Genomic DNA, 16485 nt, shown 5'->3' with positions numbered 1-16485 from the left:
TTTAGCGACGGGTGAATTCAGGTAACGGGCTCAAGCGGCTCAGTCAACCTTGAACGTGTTTTCGCCCCAAAAGACGGTCCCCGGTGTATGAACCATCCCCAAGTCGCCCATGTGTGTCGTCAAGGGGGGGGTGCGCTCACAACAATGCAGCTTTGAATGTGCGCACACACACTGGCCCAGTGTCCATGCTCATCCTGCTCTCATTGTAGCGTCTTTGTGGGTGCTCAGCACATCTTAGAGCGCTGACACATTCACACGGACATCTATCCAGCTCCTGCTGACCAACTCAAAGACCAAAACGCCCTCAATCACTGCCATTGTGCACCAAGATGTGCAGGATGCTTCTCACATCTTCGCGGAAACCATCTTTGACATCCATGACCGGATTATTTTTAAATGCTTCTACTAAAATGGTTTCTGTTGACGTTGCACATCAGCACTGTTGATTGCTCGTGGTCTTTATAGCAAAACAAGACAGTTGAGGCGCAGGGTACATACCTTAGATTGCTTCCTGTTGAACGACGTGCGCAATCCATCATACAGAGTAGGATTCCAAGGTGGGGAAACAGTGGAAGAGAAACAGAAGAGCAGTTAGGAATGCTGAAATTGAAAAAAGAACACGCTAAACACTAGTTAAATGGTTTTAGATTTCACCCTGAAGCATGCATCTGTGTACACTAAATCGGACATTTTTAGTCTCCCTCTGTTCACTTCCAAGCTGCATTTCCTGATGCTGGTGTGATTGGGTTCATGATTGGGCCAGTGGAGCGTAAGTGCGGGAAGAGATTTAGCATTCAATGTCCCACTGACTGTTGAGTAAATAGATCTTCTGCCTGTGGACTTAACAAAGAGGCCAGGTTGGGGCGAGCTGCACTCAGCATTCCCAGATGCCAGAACCAATGACAAAAGGTCTGTGCAGTATACACAGCCTCAAGTTATGTCGGATTACACCCTTCACTGGAGAGGGAATTCCCTAAAGCTGAAAGACAGGCCCAAATGTCCACCTCAACCATATATACAAGTATGCTGCAGTATGATGAAATTAATCAAAATTACACGATGAGGACAACTGGACATTAAATCTCCATTAAATAGAACAGTTTACACTCTTTTGGGACGCATTCTACAAGATGTTCCAAGAGTAACTGGGTGGGAATTTTTGTGTCCACCCATGCAGAGGAACATTTGTGTGGTTAAATGTCGTTGATAGTGGGGCCTCTTCTGCTCATAATTTCCATTGGAGTCCATCTGAGATGTGTTTTTTTAAAAAGGTTGAGGTCACGGCTCTACAGTTCTTCTTATTGTCTAACTACATTATACATTTTTGAAGCTAATTGCAGAAGAAGTGAAAATACATAAAACGATGTAGCGCTCAAAGCGTTTTTCACCATTTCAACTTTGCTGATTTATTTGGGGTGTGTGAGTCACTCCTCCCTCTATTAAGAACTTCAGCGTGTTTATTCGCATTAGTGATTATCTGGCAAATTACAACGAGCATTTCACAAGCAACGTATTCCTACACCCCAAAAATGCATCAATGCTTCAACTAGTACACTGGTGAAGCTGCTTTAGAGCGCCTCGTTGTCAGCTGTGAGTGAACGCACAACATGGGCAGCAAGAGAAACAGCGAGGGAGGACAAAAAAAAGCGTCAAAGCCCAAGTGACAGCCGGCATGCTGACCGAAGGCCGTCTTAGCGCAAGTACCTCATTGTCGCAAACATATTCCAGTAGCTCGAGGCTTCAAGCGGATATATCAGATACATTTCTGCATAGGCACTGCATGTACATGCATGCACAAGATGCTAGATGAAGTAGCATTCATTTCACCAGGCCGTAATGGTATTGTTTAATTGTCAGTCTCAATTTTGAAGCCTTATTTCGTATATACTTGGTGTTTTTTTTTCTAATCATTTGAATTTGGGAAGGTTATCAACAACCATTTCTTTGTGATGTGTGAAATTTACAGGACATTTTTTTTTCCACTTTACCCTGTTCAACAACTGACTGATTCATTTGGATGCGTCTCAATCAATATTTCTGTCCCTTCACTTTTGCAGTTTGGTCCTGTGCTGATCATCCAATCCCGCCAATAAGTGTCCAGTGGCATAAAGGCACAGGACGTCGTCACCTTTGCACAGTAACTAATGCATAGTGTATTAGCCAGGCTGGAAACGCGACACCTGAGGGGCACTCACATCTCTAGGAAGCATCACTAACATTCCCACATCTAGAAAGCGCTGCTACACACAAAACTACACCACCATACTTTGTTTTTTAATATACCATTTATTATACACAAATAAGAGATCTGCATGAATCCAATGCTAGCAAACCAACCCAAAACGATGAGAAACTAATACCGAGCCAGTAGTACAGATGTCCAATATGACCAGAGAAGGAGTGACATGTGAAACATTGTAATTCCCTGCAATGATTTCCTGGCTCGTTTTTGTCTGAACACCCACATCTGGTATGTCGGGAATGCCGAGCAAGACAATGGAGAGAATTGTATCCAATTTGCTATTTATAGATCTTGATGACAATATTACTTCCTCACACAAGACAAGTGTCAGACGTCATTCATGACTTGAACATTTTATTTTATGTGACGTTCTTACAAACTGCCTCTATCACTTTAAGAGCCCCCAATATTCCAGCACGTTAGCCACTCAGCCTCCTGATATAATATTTTAATCTCCCCAGAAATCTGCTCGCTTCTTAACAATGTCATACCTTCATGCTAGAAATCAATTATCAATTTTTAATGGCCTCATCTATTAAGGCTTTGAATAATACAACTTTTATGCTGACGTTCTGCGCGTAAATTAATTCACGTGATCTTATTTATTACTGTTAAAAATAGAGCAAATGCAGCAACACTCGACTGATTTTGATTTGGCATGAAATCAGTCAGCCTAAATGCTAAGTGAAGTGCATTCACGGCGTGCCAGTGTCAGCCGTGGTGACTCGGTCACAAAGCTTGGATGGTGTAGCCTCAAGGCAATTTGATTAAAATTTCGCGTGTATGACATGTTGAGGTTGGAGGGCTTATGTTGCGCTTCAGCACACACAGGGCAAGGCTGCTGGTTTTGTGCGCTTCATTGTGTATCGTGCGAAGTGTGTCGCCATGGCCGCACGCTGGCTCCTTCCAGTCATTCCATGATAAGACATCCGGAAAATAGAACAACATAGCACAAAGACAAATACAGTTCGAATTCGCTCAGCACCCACCCCCTGATAGCTCCTATGTCAAGGTGATCTTATCTGCCATATCTTTAGATCTCCGGTAGAAAATACCTCTCTTGAGACTAACATGGAAGGTTATTTTAAAAAAAAAATCACTGAGCGCTGGTGTGTACGATTGGTTGAGTTTCTGCAGCCTCCACTTTCAGATACTGTACACTACCCAAAGGGAGGTTATGAAGGGTGGGAGTGCCAGCAGCTGAATCCCCCCATGGATATGAAGCAGGATTAAGGTCACTGGGTCATTATGTTGCCAAAAAATGTCCTCTTCTCGCCCAGCAGGAAACAAACACACAAGATTACAGTATGTAAGTCTACCCCGGCTGACTTTATCCTGCACTCTTGACAAGCCATTTACACTCATTGTTAATATAGAGGCTTCACTTAACCAAACAAACTATTTGGGATAGTGGGAGGAAGCCAGAGTACACTGAGAAGACTCCAGACAAGCCAGAACAGAGATTCAAATCCGAACGAAAGGTGAGGCAGATATACTAATCACTCACCATGTGGTCCTGATTATAGTAAATACCTGGGGTGGGCAAACTTTTTGATTGGTGGGCCACAATGGGTTCTAAAATTTGACAGAGGGGCCGGACCAGGAGCAGATGGATGGGGTGTTTTGTTAACCTCACCTCATCTGAGAAAAATTTTAGATGAAAATGAACAAAAGCATTACAAAAAAATGTCTGTGTTTGACATACCAGAGTATTTAGAAAATAAAACATAAACAAGGTTTATTCATTACTTCAAGTTCGGCAGGCCGGATTAAAACGTTTAACGGGCCGCATGTGGGCCCCGGGCCATAGTTTGCCCACACCTGGTATATACGGGACTAGGGATGCACTGAATATTCAGTCACTGAAAATATTCAGTCGAAAACCCAAAATGCACTTTTGTGCCTTTTTTAACCGAAAGACATTTGCTACCTGTAAGATTAGTCAAAAGAGGGTGTAAAAAATGATCAGCATCACGCTGCCACGGTTGCCCACAGTGCACCTTGGTCGACCACACATGTGCCAATGGTCAGCTGAACTGAACAGAGGAGTGCGGCGCGGAAATCACCACCCAAAAAGTCTTTTTAAGGTATTCAATTTCATTCGGCTTTGGTGTCCCTACTTTTGGTTTGGGAAAAGAATTTCAATTTTGGTACATCCCTAGTATTTTCTGTGCATCCTTCCATCCATTTTGCTTCGTGTGCTAGAGCCCAGCTGACTTTGGGCAAGAGCGGGGTACACCCTGAACAGCTCACCAGCGAATCACATGGAAAAACAACCAGTTTGCACTCACATTCAAACCTGCAGACAATTTAGTCTTCATTTGACCTAAGACACATATTTCTTTTGGAATGTGAGAGGAAAGCCGCACTACCTGGAGAAACACAAGCATGGGGAGAATATGCAAACGCCACACAGGAAGTTTGGAGTCCGGATTCGGACGCCTTACCACAGAACTGTGAGGCGGCTGTACTAACCGCATCATAACAACTGTTTAACAATCAGGTTCAGAGCATGCCACGTTGCGGTTAGTATAAGGTGGCATGCAAATTTATGGTAATTTGGCAAATGCATAGAGAGAACATTGGGAACTCGAACAGTTCAAAATAAAACTCAAAACTCTGATGCTAAACATATGAGATCACCACAGAGATGACGAGAGGAGATCATCTTGGTGCTGTCCCAGTGACTTGTAACATATTGACATCTGAAATTGTCCACCTGTGCCCTGGAAATGCTCCATGCGACGACCTTTGTTTTAAATATGTTCCGTGCAATGAATTTCCCCACACGGATTTTTATTGAAATAGGTTTTATCTGATTGTTAAGCTACATGTATCTACCTAGCTGTGGCTGAATGCTATTTTCTTTTCCATAACCAATGCAGAAAATAGAGCGTCTACACCCAGCAGATGTGGCCGCTCCAAATTTGCAAATGAAGTAATTTCAGATTAACAGTTTAACAGTCTGATGACATAATCCTGCTTCTCAACTGGATCACGTACAGTCACACACCCAGAAACAGCATCACATACACACACACACTCCGGAGATTCAAATTCCGCCTGATTGCTAAAACTCGAGCCCTCCAAACCATTTAACCTCAATTTAACCACACATAAGACTCTTTCCCCTGCTCCCCTGTCAACATGTTTCAAACAATTACAATTCATACGCGTTTCAGAGCCAAACACAACGTTGGGATCTTTCGCCCTGTGTGTATGTCAGTTTTGGGTTACAGCAGACTGCGCTCCTCTGGGGATCATGCTAACATTTCAAATATTCCCTATAGGTTTAGAACAAATCAAGTTGGCCCCCAACGGCCCAAAGCAAGGGGTCACCCTGCCGCACAGACACACAAGAAAACACTGAGGCATCTTGGGAGAGTCTGCTCAAGAAGATTCCATGAAGTAGACGAATACCGAAATAAAGTCTTGAGCTCCCGTTTCATTTTAGCATCAATATAATGACTATATTCAAGTAGGTCACTCGGTACTTTTAAGATTTTTGCATCTGTGATTGTCCATGTTTGCTGCATAACAGTGGAGCTGGAAATGGTAAATCAAGATCATAATCATTAAGAGTGAAATAGATTGGTGTTGAAACGCGTCTGAAAGCAACCAGCAGAGGTGCTGTTTATTTGGTTGCTTAAAAAAAAAAAAAGTGAACCATAAGAAGTTCAGTTACATCCACGCAGACCTGAGCTACACTCTCTTGGCCAGCATTCATTTATTCAGTTTGACACCGGCATTCAAAGACATTTTCCATCCCATTATTGAATAGAAATAAAAGAATAGTGCAACCAATTTATCAATTAATTCACACTTTAGTTCTAGCAAACTACTTCCTGCTACATTGAGGGTCATGAACAGTTAGGGGTGAACTGTTCCATTGGAAAAAAAAAAATACTTTATCGCCACCTGTATCAACATATCTTGAGGCAAACTGGCCTTCAACTTACTAATTTTTAAAAAGGGTAGCAAAAATATGGCCTTTTACATATTACTGTAGTTTTGTAGTAGCCAATGGGATTCACCAAATCTCCTTGGTGAAAAATTAATGATCAGTTAATGGTGGGGCGGAAGGGTTCAAGTAGTAAGCTCCAAGTAAGCTATTTTCTGTTTGGAGGGGACATCTAAGCGGGGCATATGATTGGCTGCTGGCAAAGTTGAGTTTTTTGTCCTCAGCGAGTAGTTAAACATGGAGGAGGAAACATGGATGCCTTTCAGCTCTGTGAATTGTCCTTTCAAAAAAAAAAAAAAAAAATGGTGGCAGCGGGTACTATTTAGCCCCAAGGGCAATATGAGTAGCCCACGGGTCTGTTCTGAAAATAGCGCACCAGGGATGAGACACTGTGACTTACTAAGAATAAATAGCGGAGAAAAAGAACGGTAATATGTATGTATTCATTTAACCTTAACATGGTATAGATTTTGTACCATGGGGGGAAAATTATGTTTTTATTTTATTAAAAAAATCAGAAAAAAAGGTCATTTTGAGCTGTAATTTTAATACCGTGATATTTTTTCTGACAGTTATCATACCATCATAATCTAATATTGGCCCTGCCTAACTCCGCCAAAGTCAACTGGGCTAGGCTCCTACTCACCCATGACCCTAAAGAGGGCAAAAAGTATAGAAGATGGATGCTTGAATGTTCTGAACTCCTGCTTCCATGTCAGTGTCATGTCTGATTAAAGGAGGTTTGTTTGGATGCATCTTAACATCCCTTTAGACACTCAGTTGGTTGCAGTAGAATTACTCTCAATTTTTTGCAATCAATCAACAATCAATTATATGCAATGAACTGAATTCTTAACAATCAATTAATTGATGACCTATGAGTTATGTTGCCCTTCCCTATGCTGCACTGCACGAGTGCCTTCTCAGCAAGCATAAAAGGTAATGGTGGGCAGATGTTTACAAAGACCTTGAAGAATGACTTATGTAATGGCACCATTTTTGCATTTAAAGGAAACCGTGCATCATTAATGTTCGACATGTTCAACTATTTGGGTGGCTGTGAAATATTTCTCATATGGTCGTCAACCTCACTCCTCAGTGTCTCCGCAACGGTGGTTGCTCAGCAACCACCCAGCAAACACGGAGCCAAGACAAACGACCGGCCTTGTGAGTCAAAGTTCCGACATGAAAGCCAAGCTCAGACTGTCAAAAACAGCCTTAATGAGGAGCAATGCGCCGGATGCTGCTGTACGCGGCTGTTGGGGAATTTTCCTGCACTTTACCAACAGAACAACAGATGACTGCAGTGACAAGGTAGGTTTGCGGGCCATGCGTGCTTGAAGGATTCGCCATCCCAGAAGCATAAAATCAGTTTCACAGACAGCGCTTCAAAGGGAAGCCAACTTCATCAATCTGTTTATTTCGATGCCACTCTCCCCCCAAAAGGGAAATCAAGTGACATTTACTACTGGGACACACCTCTTTTGACCCCGTCTACTTGTAGATGTCACGTGTTTGAATAGGTCCGGCTTATGGCCGCCGTGGACAAAAGGTCACAAAAGCAACAGGATGGCCGAGAAACACACGTCACAAACGTCACTGAGGATGTTATTGATGTCGCATTGATCCAGCCGACGCTTAAGATTGGAAGCCCACTCAGTTCATTGAGAGCACTAAACTAAAATTGTTGTGTAAATTCCCAGACACTAAGAGAGCAAAATCTCCGTTCTCACTGCAAGAGAAACCACATGAGGCTGATGAGCCACAGACGCAACAAAGATGGACGACGCCATCATTTCTTTATTCTGTGCAGAAAGACGAAAACAATGAGCCAGCCTCTCAGCAAACAGCTCTTTTGTGATCAGGACGACCAAGTCAATTCATATGAATAGCATGTTTGATTGAATGTATTATTATGCCTCAGAACATCTTACAAAATGGAAATGTTGACGAGTGACACAGGATGAATAATAGAAAGACAAAGAGAACATTCCTAAGGGCAGTCACCGGACAAGGCAGCATTGTCATTTTGGAAAAGCGTGCTAGACAGCTGCTTATATGATTATTACGGTTACTAAAAAGAAAGAACACTCTATGCATGCTTTAAGACACAGAATCATTTTCACTCAATTGATAAAAACAATTATGTGGGTTTACCAGAAGAGCATTTAATACTACACTACTATACCAAATAGAGGAAACAAATAGCAATGCAGCTTTTCTAAAACTCTAATTTGTTTGAAATGGGGCTCGCCTAAAACGGTTTTTAACAGTAGCTAGTAGTGTTGGTACAATAACAAATATAAATATACCAGTATAAAGTCTCTCAATACTGTAAAACCACTTTAAATTTGTTTTATTTGTATTAATTCAAACAATTACCATCAGATGTTAATTACAATATATTTCATAAAATAAAACAAACTTTAAACATTTTTAAACAATTTAGAAAAATATTTAACATTATTAAATACTATCGATAATTTCATGCATATCCATATCTTTGGGCATTCAAAGATATGTTGTTTATTTCAGATAGTATAAAATCTCACATTTGACATCCAAACCAATAACGCGACGATAACTTGGAAAAAAAAAAAAAAATCGCAGGGATTTGATTATGTATTGTATCATAAATGACCAGATGGAATATTGGTTGTAATTAAGTCAAATAACATAGTGATTTCATCCCATCATTCTTCTTGATATATATAAATATGTCAGCTGTTGTCGATTGTTTGAAGGCTCACATTGTTTTAGATATTTTTAGTTAATAATGTTTAATGCACTGATTACGATTTTTTTTCCAGATTGAGTTTGAAATGGCCTACCGTGTGAGTGGTCTTTGAACGTATCCATGTGTCTCTAGTAGCTAGCTTAAACGGTTTCAAAGTAGCTCGTCTAACACTGAAAAAGGCAGCTTGCCTAAAGCTTTTTAAAGGTAACAAGCCTTTGTTAAAGTGTTTGAAGATCACTTACTAAAAAATTCTTAACAGTACTCAGCCTTAAACTGTTGAAAGTAGCTCGAATTAAACAGCTGCCAGGCTAACTAACAGCTCACATGCTACATGGACATCTGGTCTCCGGTATCGTGATTAAAAGAAGGGAAGACACACACACATCCATGTTTGATCATATCTTCCACTCCAAAGGCATTTGTAAGTCTTGACAGCTTTGCATTCGGTTGTGTTGGCAGGCAAGTCGGAACATGACAGATTGTAATACGGGCCCCCCTCTCGAGGGGTATTTCCTTGTCATGCTGCCCCTCCACTCATCTCCATCACAGACAGCAGCCTCAGGTGTTTCTCTGCCTCTCCACCCCAACCGAACCATTGTGTCCACAGAACACAAAACTCGCATTCCTGTGTCAAATGTGCTATGCGTGTCCCAGCATAATATGCAGATGAAAACTGAGAAAGACGATTAGGAACTGAAGGTAACTTAACCTGCCGCCCTGGGGTCCCTTCGCAAGCTGCGTGGCATTGGCCGGCAGCTTGGGAATCACGAGTGTTATTATAATGCTGTGAAATGCTAAGAACGAAGATCAACCATCAAAGTAAATCCCTCACATGCCTTCAAATTCTCAGGCGACGCACATATTTGCTTGGGCTGTGTGGTCTGTCAGTGGAAAACACGATTTAAAATTTTTGACACGTCATGAGATCATCTGCATCCCAAACCGAATTCTGCATCAGTATTTTTAGAAACACAAGTACCCGTACGTCTCTCTGTTCCCACGATAGATGAAAGATTCCCATGACTATGTCCCCTGCAGCCATATTTGGCACTTTAATACCCTCTGAATCTGAGACTTCTCCAGCACACAGTAACAGGTGTCCTCAAAACATGGCTGCAAAATGTGCAGAAAAAAAAGCCTCACTCCTAGCTCCACCACCGGCAAGAAAGTAAAATTATATGTTTTGACAAAACCACTGTAGTCTAAACACCAGGAGCCAAGTCACTAGTGGCAATAGTTCTGCGTGTCAAGTCATGATACATGCAGCATGGCTGGACAACACCATTTAATATGATTTGTCATATTGGACATCCTATTTAAAGATAGAAAGGTAGCATTCCAAACATAAAATCACAAGAAACAGGACAAAGTCTGACCTCAAACCACCCAGTTGGTGTGAAAACTTGATTTAAACACATAGTTTCAGAACCAACATCGGACTACAATATGGAAACATATAAAAACTTCATCTCAGCTTTCAACAATAGCAACGAGCATCGCGACACGTCTTTAGAGAGTGACCTCTGCCATGTGCAAATTGTTGGTTGGTAAGTTTGTGAGCAGCAAGGAGAGACGTGGTTCAGGATCACGGGCCGAACCCAGCTGACTTTGGTAGAAATTCCGACGACAGCTTAGACTGGGAACACAGACATCGATCATTCACACTCACATCTGTGAGAACTGGACTTAAGATGTCTGCGATGAAGTCGGGCGAGTCTAACACGACACCACCAATGACGGGAAAATTCCACTTTATTACAAAAATGTTCAATCAACACAACTGTCGAACAATTTACGACACCTACAATCCATCCAGCTAAAAACTAACTTTAAAGTCAACTTAAGTCGCATTATCATGACGTCTCGCTTGGTTTGCTTACATAGAGTCTGAGTGTGAGCCATAATATTTTACAGCTTCCATTACGGACATTAAGTGGCTGTCCCCTGCTCCAGCGTGAAGCAGCGTTACCCGGCACCTTGGCTCAAATTAGCTCAGCAGCAAAACCTTGAGACATTCATCGGCTACGTTCAAATGCGTCACAATTGTTGTGCTGAGCTGATGGGGTATTGGAAACTTAACATCAATGAGACAACATATCGAGTTGCACGCACACGCGAGTCACATATCACTTCCGTAGCAACTTTTCCAACTGCATTTCATGAGCCAATCACAAAGCACGACTGACGAGTTACATCTTGGTTTGGGGGCTTATTAGCAAGGTCAGGTTTTCCCAAACTGTCTCCCAGGACTCAAATTGCAATCCATCTTTATTAGGTCGCCTGTGGTCAATGAGGAAAATTAGCTATTTATTTTTATTCATATTGGTTGTAGTCCATATCGGTCACAGTGTTTAATGGACTTGATTCAAAATACAATCATGTGAACCAATTCGTACATCATACAAACTCCACACAGGAGAACCAATATTCAAATGCAGAACCACAGAACTTTATGGCAGATATATTAATCACTAGTGCACCAATCTATCGTTATGTTACGCAATAGAGGACACCATAAATAGCAGTATGTTATGTTATCTTATAGTAAACGACAACAAGCTGTGCGAAAGTTATTTGTGCACTTGCACTTGGGGGTCAGACGTTTACATAACACCCCCGGAGCCCCACGGGTGCTCCAAATATTTGGTGACACTCAAAACCAAGAAGTGAAACATCTTGCAGGATGGCCCACCACAATTCAAACAAAATCCAACTGGGAAGATGCCATCATGCTTCTGCATGGAAACAGCCTTGAGGAATAGTTCGGTTTGGTTTTTACCTGTTGTCTCCTTTTGCGTTGGAGGGTGGCGCGTGCAGAACCGTCTGGTTGTCCTCCATATCCACCACACATTTTGTATTCAGCTCAATTTCTGCACGAAGACGTTTGTTTTGCAAAACAAAGCAGACGACGGGAGTGTGAAAATGCGACTTGATTTGATTTCGTCAAACCTCCACAAGTCTTTATAAGTGGCGCTCTTTGAAAACGCTAGGATGAAAATTGTGCGGATTTAACGACACAACTTGAAAAGACTTACCTCTTCGATTCATGGGACGAACTCTCACTGCAACTTTTACCTTTGTACCCGACATTTTTGTCCACTTTTCGCCTGTCTGCTCTCGACGGGGGAAAGTCTCCGGACAACAAGTCCGGATTTGTAGCGAGGCAAAAGGCGACAGGCAGTGACTCAAATCGCCCCTAAAGCGTCCACGCGTCAAAAAGAAACGCCAGGAAAGCGTCCATGGCTGTCCTTTATATCCATCGGACTTTGGTTTTTAGGCGAAAATCCAGAGTTCGACTCCGCTTCCAGACAGCATCCCCACCGCCATCTTCCTCCACGGACCGTCCGGGAGCTCGACTGCTCTGCTCTGCTCTCCTCTGGCAGGCTGTGGAGGCTGAACCAAAGCACCCAAAGAAGAGGGCCAAACCATTTTTTCGGCTGTGGACCAAACAGGGGCGACCGGCTGAATACCGAGTCGCTCATTGGTGGGAAGACAGAGGACCAGACGTGTGATGGAGCATAGAGATTTACACCTAACCGTGAAATTTAATTTTCACCCAATAAATGCTTTTCACTCACCGGCCACATTAGGTGCAGCTGGCGATGTCCAAACTGCGGCCCCGAGGCCTGTTTGTGGACCTGCTGTCCATTTTTAGCGGCCTGTTGCATACAGTGAAAACATTTTAGACATCTGACAATACTATGAAAGAGGAAAAAAATGGTGGGGGTTAGTGATAAAATGTAGAGGTTTGCGAGAATGCGACACCTCCATCCACTATGGATGCAACACACCTGACAACTACAATTAATGATAAATTGATTTTCTAATTAGCTTTAGTGGAGATGTAACGATGCAAAGAAATTATTTATAATGAAAACAGTAAGAAAAATTGCCTTCATACCACTGGGTGAATAAAGATAATTCAATTTGGGAACATCACACGAATGATCCTGAAGTGTACGCTGCTTTAAAGACGGGTAATTACTACAAATTACATACTCTCCTACTTTTCTAAACGATGTATTCTGATAAAGATGGACTTTGTGAATATGAATTTTAATTTCCAATCATGGCTCAGCTTGTGAATTTCACATGCCCAAACACAGAAAACAGGTTAGCCGTTATTTGTTAGCTCAGCCCTGAGCAACTGTGATGTCATTTTCAATCAACAGCAAGTGTCAACATGGTTGCCTCCTGAGATGGATAAAAAGTGATGGATTTTGCCGCTCAATTCATATTCCACAAATGCAATATTAATCAGAATGCCAGTGGGAGTGCATAGAACAATTAATTGTAATGAAAATTGATTTCCCTTTGAACATGGAGATTTGATGCAGCTGATACTCAGTGGAGGGGAATGCTTATTCTAGCGGAATATGTGCGCTAAGAATAATTGCCAAACCCAAAAAAAAGTCTATTCTGTTATGCAATAATCAGGGAGAAGAAAATCAATCATACCTTCAAAACATCACATGAAGGCAGTTTATGGAGCCACGGCACCCATTTGACATTTGAAACATCTCACGGGCGTTCAGGATGGTCTAGTAATTGTCATGAAAGTCTAGGTGAGGTCACAATTTGTTTTTAAGTTCCATTTTGTTTATTTTTACTCATAGTTAAAAATGAAATTAAAAAAATAATACCCATAAAGTTAATAAAGGTTTTAGGATGATGATAACCTGATTTAAGAACAGATTAATTTTATTTCCATTGTTCAGTAGATTGTAAAAGTGAACAAATTAGAGGATGACCAGCGACCTTGTTTAACCTTAAAGGTCCTATTGCAATGTTTTGAGTATTCCCACTCCATTGACAGACTGTATCCAAATGACACAGTCTAATGCGGTATTTACTGAGGGTGGGACAAAAAATAGATACTGCGATGTGTCATATCGCCATCGCTTCCCAACATAAACCAACTACAAATATTGATGCTGACACTGTGCGTAGTGTGCGACGCAACTCCACGTCAACAAACTGAAACAAACAAGAGGAATCGGTTTCATTATGTCATCTTTTTGACAAGCCTCTTCTTTTATTAAATGTGCACCCAACATGGATGGTGCATCCCAAAAAAATAAATAGTTCCAAGTCAAAAAGTGAAACTCATATTGGATTGACAAATTAGACATGTAGGAAAAAATATTTGAGAGCACCAATTCCTAAAGTAAGAAATTATTTTAAGTCAAATCAGCAAATTTCTTTGGAAGGTGATTATTTTTTGTTAGGTTTAAGCTACTTAGTATATCCATCATAATTATATATACTAAAAAAAAATAAATAAATAAATAATCTACTATTTCAATCTTTGTGTAGTCCAAATCAGGGGGATTGTTTCTTTGACCAATAAGATTTTAGATTTGTCCGCAAAGGACCAGAGCGCTAGCCCTTGATGACAGCAGCAATTTGCCATCCTCTGATTGGTCAGAATAGCAGCAGTTTTTACAGCCGACTTCAATAAGGAAAATGTGTGTGGTGATTGTCACAAATAAATGTAATTACTAATGATTATTTCTAGTGAGTAGGATGTATTTCATGCCTAAAAACATCTCGTTTGAAATGGGGCTATCTATCTATCTATCGCTCGCTCTAGGTTGTTAGCTTGTCTGTTAAGCTAGCTTGACTGACTAGCTAGCCTACAACCTATCTAGCTTTCTCGCCTACAATTTATCTATCTATGGAAGAATGATGAAAGATTGCAATTTATCTACACAGTCCAGATTCTCAAGAGTAGATCTTGACTGTGTGGTCGCCACCATCCACGATGATAAGAGTGTTGTTAAGTGGCACCAGTCCAACAGGTCTAATGAGGTGCTCTGCCACAAGAGGAGTGAGGACAGCGCCGCTTTGCACATTTCCAAAAGTCCAAATCATCCCTTGACGTGAGTCGACCACAAGCAGGTGTCCGTTTCTGTCGAATGTCACAGCGGACATGTTTATCGTAACCGAGGCCTTGAGACTCAGACTTAAATCGTCTGTCTGATAGAGGATGTGGAAGTCTGGTGTGAACACTGTCAGTTTGGAGTAACATTGCTTCCTTGCGGAGTGTTTGTCCTCAGTCACATGTTCCATCACCGCTGTGTGACCGCTCATCCGGCAGCAGGCCACAGCTTTAGGATTCTTCAGATTTGAGGCGAGCACTCCCTCCTCCAGCATGAGGCCATGTTTGTAGTCCACCTTAATTCGGGACAGCGTTCCCGCCTCGACGTCCGACACCAGAATGCGCCCGCTACTGTCCGTGTCCACCCCCCAAGGCATGGAGAAGCCGGCTTTGACCGTGATCACGTGGTTTCCCCTGGATGTGAAAACCTTGACGGCTTTATCTCCCGCGTCAGTCACCACCACATGACCGCACGGGGTCACCGCCACATCCACCGGGTAACGAACCTCCTTGTCGGCGTGTCCTCTTTGCCCAAAAGCGTGCCGCTTCTTTCCCTGAGGAGTGAATACCATCACTCTCGTCTCACCGTCATGCACCACAAACAAAGTCCCTGAGGATTGCATCACCGCCAATCCAGTAGGATTGATAAGCGTCCCCCAGCCACCAAAAGTCAAACACAGGTGTAAGGCCTTGCCACTCACACCTGAGGCCACTTCTTCATCGTCTTGTTCCTCCACACAACGAGAGGCAGGACTGAACAAGAGCAGCTCCTGCAGGTCACAAAGAGGCTGGCAGTGGGAAGTGGCGTCAACAGGGCACAGCTGCCGACAGAAGGGGCACTCCAGCTTCCTCAGGAGAGGGTGGGACAAGGCCCCCACACATTCCACACACAGGACGTGACCGCACGACAGGTTCTGCGGCCTGCGCTCGGCCCGCTGAGCGTTGAACTTCTCGAAGCAGACTTTACACTCAAGCAAGTTGACCCGGATCTCTTGCAACGTACCCTCGGGTCTCGGAAAGCAGCTGTGCTCCATGGCTGCAGACGGATGTTCCTTACCCTTCACTTGAGGTGCATGGAAGACAAAAAACTGGTTAAGGCGCTTCTCATCAAGCAGAGATGAAAGGAAATGGAGAGATATGAGAAGAGCACTGCAACATTGTTGTGCTGTGCAGTGTGCAGCAGGCCCAAGTCACGTGATGAAAGGCAACAGCTCGGTATTCTTTGCTGCCCTCTTCTGGAAAGAAACAACATCACATGCTACTGAATAGCTTTTATAACAAGGTACGGTGGGAAAAATGTTTTGTTCAGATTTTTAAAAAAGACATGGTCATTTGGAAGTGAGGCTTAAAAAATAAAAGAAACTATTTGAAAAATAAAATGAAAACCATTTTAATCACAGTAAATAGTTTTATTTTATTTTTTTATCCAGCCATTCATTTTCAATGCGTATTTTCCTCATTAGGGTCATAGGTGAGTCAGAGCCCATCCCTGCGACTTCGTGGGAGAGGGAAGGTACACCCTAGACCAGTGACCAACCAAGCACTCTAAAAAAACATACCCTAAAAGGTTTAAATACATAAAAAAAACAGAATTGCAGCAAACATTACAGGGCTTGGAATAATATAAAAAATCGGTAGGCCAGATTAAGGAAGGGAACAGGCCG

General features: G+C 42.3%; 2 protein-coding genes across 8 annotated transcripts in view; both read right to left on the bottom strand.

Moving 5' to 3' along the window:
- Nucleotides 1-12445, bottom strand: part of kif13a (kinesin family member 13A) — a 39099-nt gene extending 26654 nt beyond the window's left edge. For all 7 annotated transcript variants that reach the window (XM_088306705.1, XM_088306706.1, XM_088306700.1 and 4 more), the window contains exons 1-3: nucleotides 11976-12445; nucleotides 11720-11810; nucleotides 499-511 (exon numbers count right to left, since the gene is read on the bottom strand). In XM_088306705.1, the coding sequence (XP_088162831.1) occupies nucleotides 499-511; nucleotides 11720-11810; nucleotides 11976-12030 (159 nt within the window). In that variant the 5' untranslated portion in view covers nucleotides 12031-12445. The remainder of the gene's footprint in view (nucleotides 1-498; nucleotides 512-11719; nucleotides 11811-11975) is intronic.
- Nucleotides 12446-13793: 1348 nt separating this feature from the next.
- Nucleotides 13794-16070, bottom strand: LOC148329084 (E3 ubiquitin-protein ligase NHLRC1-like). Its single transcript, XM_088306994.1, has one exon. The coding sequence runs from the start codon at nucleotides 15853-15855 to the stop codon at nucleotides 14665-14667; it is 1191 nt and encodes a 396-aa protein (XP_088163120.1). The 5' UTR covers nucleotides 15856-16070; the 3' UTR covers nucleotides 13794-14664.
- Between the last annotated feature and the right edge of the window lie 415 nt (nucleotides 16071-16485).

This window comes from Idiotropiscis lumnitzeri, chromosome 10 (genome assembly GCF_059441095.1).
Source record: "Idiotropiscis lumnitzeri isolate Australia: NSW breed Sydney's pygmy pipehorse chromosome 10, RoL_Ilum_1.0, whole genome shotgun sequence".
Lineage (NCBI taxonomy): Eukaryota > Metazoa > Chordata > Actinopteri > Syngnathiformes > Syngnathidae > Idiotropiscis > Idiotropiscis lumnitzeri.
Note: the sequence above shows the minus strand (reverse complement) of the source record. Positions and strands in the feature narration are given on the sequence as shown.